The sequence below is a fragment of the Lagopus leucura genome, unplaced genomic scaffold (assembly GCF_019238085.1).
Source record: "Lagopus leucura isolate 7727_CA_CO unplaced genomic scaffold, USGS_WTPT01 38650-0_obj-0_obj, whole genome shotgun sequence".
In the NCBI taxonomy this organism is placed as follows: Eukaryota; Metazoa; Chordata; class Aves; order Galliformes; family Phasianidae; genus Lagopus; species Lagopus leucura.
In genome coordinates, this window is record NW_024964717.1 from 1 (window position 1) to 2,512 (window position 2,512).

A 2,512-nucleotide genomic window follows, 5' to 3' on the forward strand; every position below is an offset into this window, starting at 1 on the left:
GTGTAAAGACGTCTTTGCAGCTGTTTTGTAGTCATTGTGGTTTTTATGCAGAGCCTCTGGGTTGTATTTAACCTCCGTGGGTTTTGTTTTTTAAGGATTAATTTAACACCGCTAACCATTTTATTACTTTTATCAAGAAGAGCAAAGTCTATTTTTGATTTCTGTTTCCTAGTTCTTAGGAACATTAAAAACCAGCATTCAGCTCTGCCCCGTGTCAGTGCCTTTCCTCATCTGTTGGCCTGGGGCCTGCACTCATCCCATGCCTCCACCTCCGTCTCCCTCTGATAGAAGAAAAATGGTTCTGGTTCTTAGTTTGGCATAGCCCATGCTTTGAACCTACATGGCACAACGCTGGGAAGTTCTTGAGGAACTTGTAGTATTTTACCCAGAATGTGGAGTGATGTTTTGCCTGGAATATGGAGTCATAGAAGGTACGCTGTCAAGAAAAGATACTGGTCATGAAAGCATGGGTGGCTTTGCTGGAATAGCACTGAGATGCCTCATACCTGTGCCTACAAACAGGGGGGTGGGTTTTGTGCAGTGTATAAAAAGCTGCAGGTCCTGGAGCAGGGACTAATGCTGTAGAATAGAGGAGAGGCTGAAAGACCTGAGTAAGGACAGCATGAGGAATTCCATGGTCAGCTGAGGCAGGGAAGCATTTGGGGGCAGCAGGATCAGGAAATGGCTGCAGGGTGTGTATGGTCTGTTAGGTACAAAGAGGATGAGGTTCTCCAGGGATGCTTCCCACTACGGTGAGGTAGTTGACCTTCAGTGACACTCAGGGGAGACCGGAGAACTCCAGCAGCGAAGGGAGCAGCTTACAAAGCACTTTTCCCCTTCTCCTTACACGGAAGCAGGGCAGGCTGTTCCTGAAACGCAGCTGACCGCCGGCACGCGCCGATGCTCGAAAGTGTCATTACTGAAGGAGCAGGAGGGGGGGTCCTTTGTGTCTCTCCCTCAGGTGATGGCCAATTACCTCATTAAGTATTTAATCGCCGTGTCACGACGGTCAAAGGAGGGAGCTGCTCGCCCGTGCTGCAGCAGCCCGCGAGCTGCGGTGCCGCGCTCAGCCAAGAAGCCGAGCATCCGTCCACACCCCCACCCCCTCCTCCCGCTCCGCGTTGCCAGGCCAACGGCGCGGCGGATGCCGGCGGTCCCTGCGGCTGTGCCGGCCCCGCAGCGCTTCCCTCGCCTCCCTATGGGACGGTCCCCCCTGTCCCCTCGGAGCCCCCGCAGGTACGGGAGGGAGCGGGAGCCGGGGGGGCCGTAGGGGCGCGGCGCCGCGCCATAGGAACGCGGGGAGCCGTGCGCGATGGGGGCGAGCCGCGCCGAGGACCCCGGGCTCCACGCCGTGCGGTGCGGAGCAGCTCCCCGCCCTCGGGAAATCCCCCGCCCAGGCGCGGGGGCCGCAGAGCGGCTGAGCGGTGCGGGCGGCGCTGGGAACCGGGCTGAGCCGCGGCTGGGGAGGGGGCCGCCGCGGGGCTGAGCCGGGCTCTGGCCGCGGGCCGCAGCGCTGTGATCGGGGGCTTCCCGTCCCCAGGTCCCGTGCCCATGGCCCGCGAGGAGGAGGCGCCGGGCGGCTGTCAGCTCGCCGACCAGGAGCCGGAGTGCCAGATCTGCTACAGCCGCTACGACGCCCGCGCCCGCCGACCCACGGTGCTCCTCTGCGGCCACCGCCTCTGCGCCCGATGCCTGCGCCGGATGGTGGCCCTGGGGGACGCGTCGCCCCGACGACTTCGCTGCCCCTTCTGCCGCCGGCAGAGCCCGGTGCCCGGCGAGGACGCGCGACGGCCGCGGGACGACGGCGAGGGGCCGGCGCCTCCGACGCGCCGTGAGCGGGACCCCCCCTCACCCCCCGAGGTCCTGCTGTCCCCCAGCGTGCTGCAGCCCTCGCCCGGCCCGGACTGCCTGGTGCTCACCATCCTGGAGGTGCCCGCGGGCGCGGTGCCCACGGAGGCGCTGGGCGCGCTGGAGGTGGTCCGGCTGCAGAGCCGGCGGAAGAGCCGCGCCCGGAGGTGCCGAGCCGCCCCGCGCTGCCTGCTGGGCACGCTGTGCCTGCTGTACTGCAGCTCGCTGCCCCTCGGCATCTACCTGCTGCTCAGCCAGCACCACGGCCTGGGCCTCGCGCTCGTCAGCCTCCTGCCCGCCGCCCTGCTGCTCTGCGTCTCCTGCAGCCTCTGCCAGTGCCTGTGCCGGGAGCTTTGCGCCTTCCCCTCACCCTGACCCGCGCGGCCGAGCCCTGCGCCCGTGCTGGGGACACGTCGGAGCGCGTTGTCCTGGTGCTGAGCGCCAGCCGTGCGCGGCGCTGCCATCCTCGACTCCTTGCAGCCTGCAAGCATTCAGCCGGCTCTCAGCTCCTCCTGCTCTGCAGATGAGGGCGGCGCGATGCTCGGTGCTCACCTGGAAGGGCCCCAGCGGCGGCCGCAGCCCGGCGCGTGCAGGAGAAGCGCGGGCAGAGCCCGGGGTCCTGCGGCCGGACTGGCGCCAGCACCGCCGTGTCCATAGTGTAAAT

The 2,512-nt window shown here is 65.1% G+C and overlaps 1 protein-coding gene across 1 annotated transcript; it reads left to right on the forward strand.

The window, feature by feature from the left end:
• The first annotated feature begins 1,551 nt into the window (after window positions 1-1,551).
• On the forward strand, window positions 1,552-2,223 carry LOC122191829 (E3 ubiquitin-protein ligase RNF182-like). The gene has a single exon (XM_042892232.1). It carries the CDS (start codon window positions 1,552-1,554, stop codon window positions 2,221-2,223), a length of 672 nt encoding a protein of 223 aa, XP_042748166.1.
• Window positions 2,224-2,512: the final 289 nt, after the last annotated feature.

What these genes read in the sequence shown, in the direction of transcription:
- LOC122191829 (XM_042892232.1), top strand. Translation starts at nt 1,552, where the DNA reads ATGGCCCGCGAGGAGGAGGCGCCGGGCGGCTGTCAGCTCGCCGACCAG.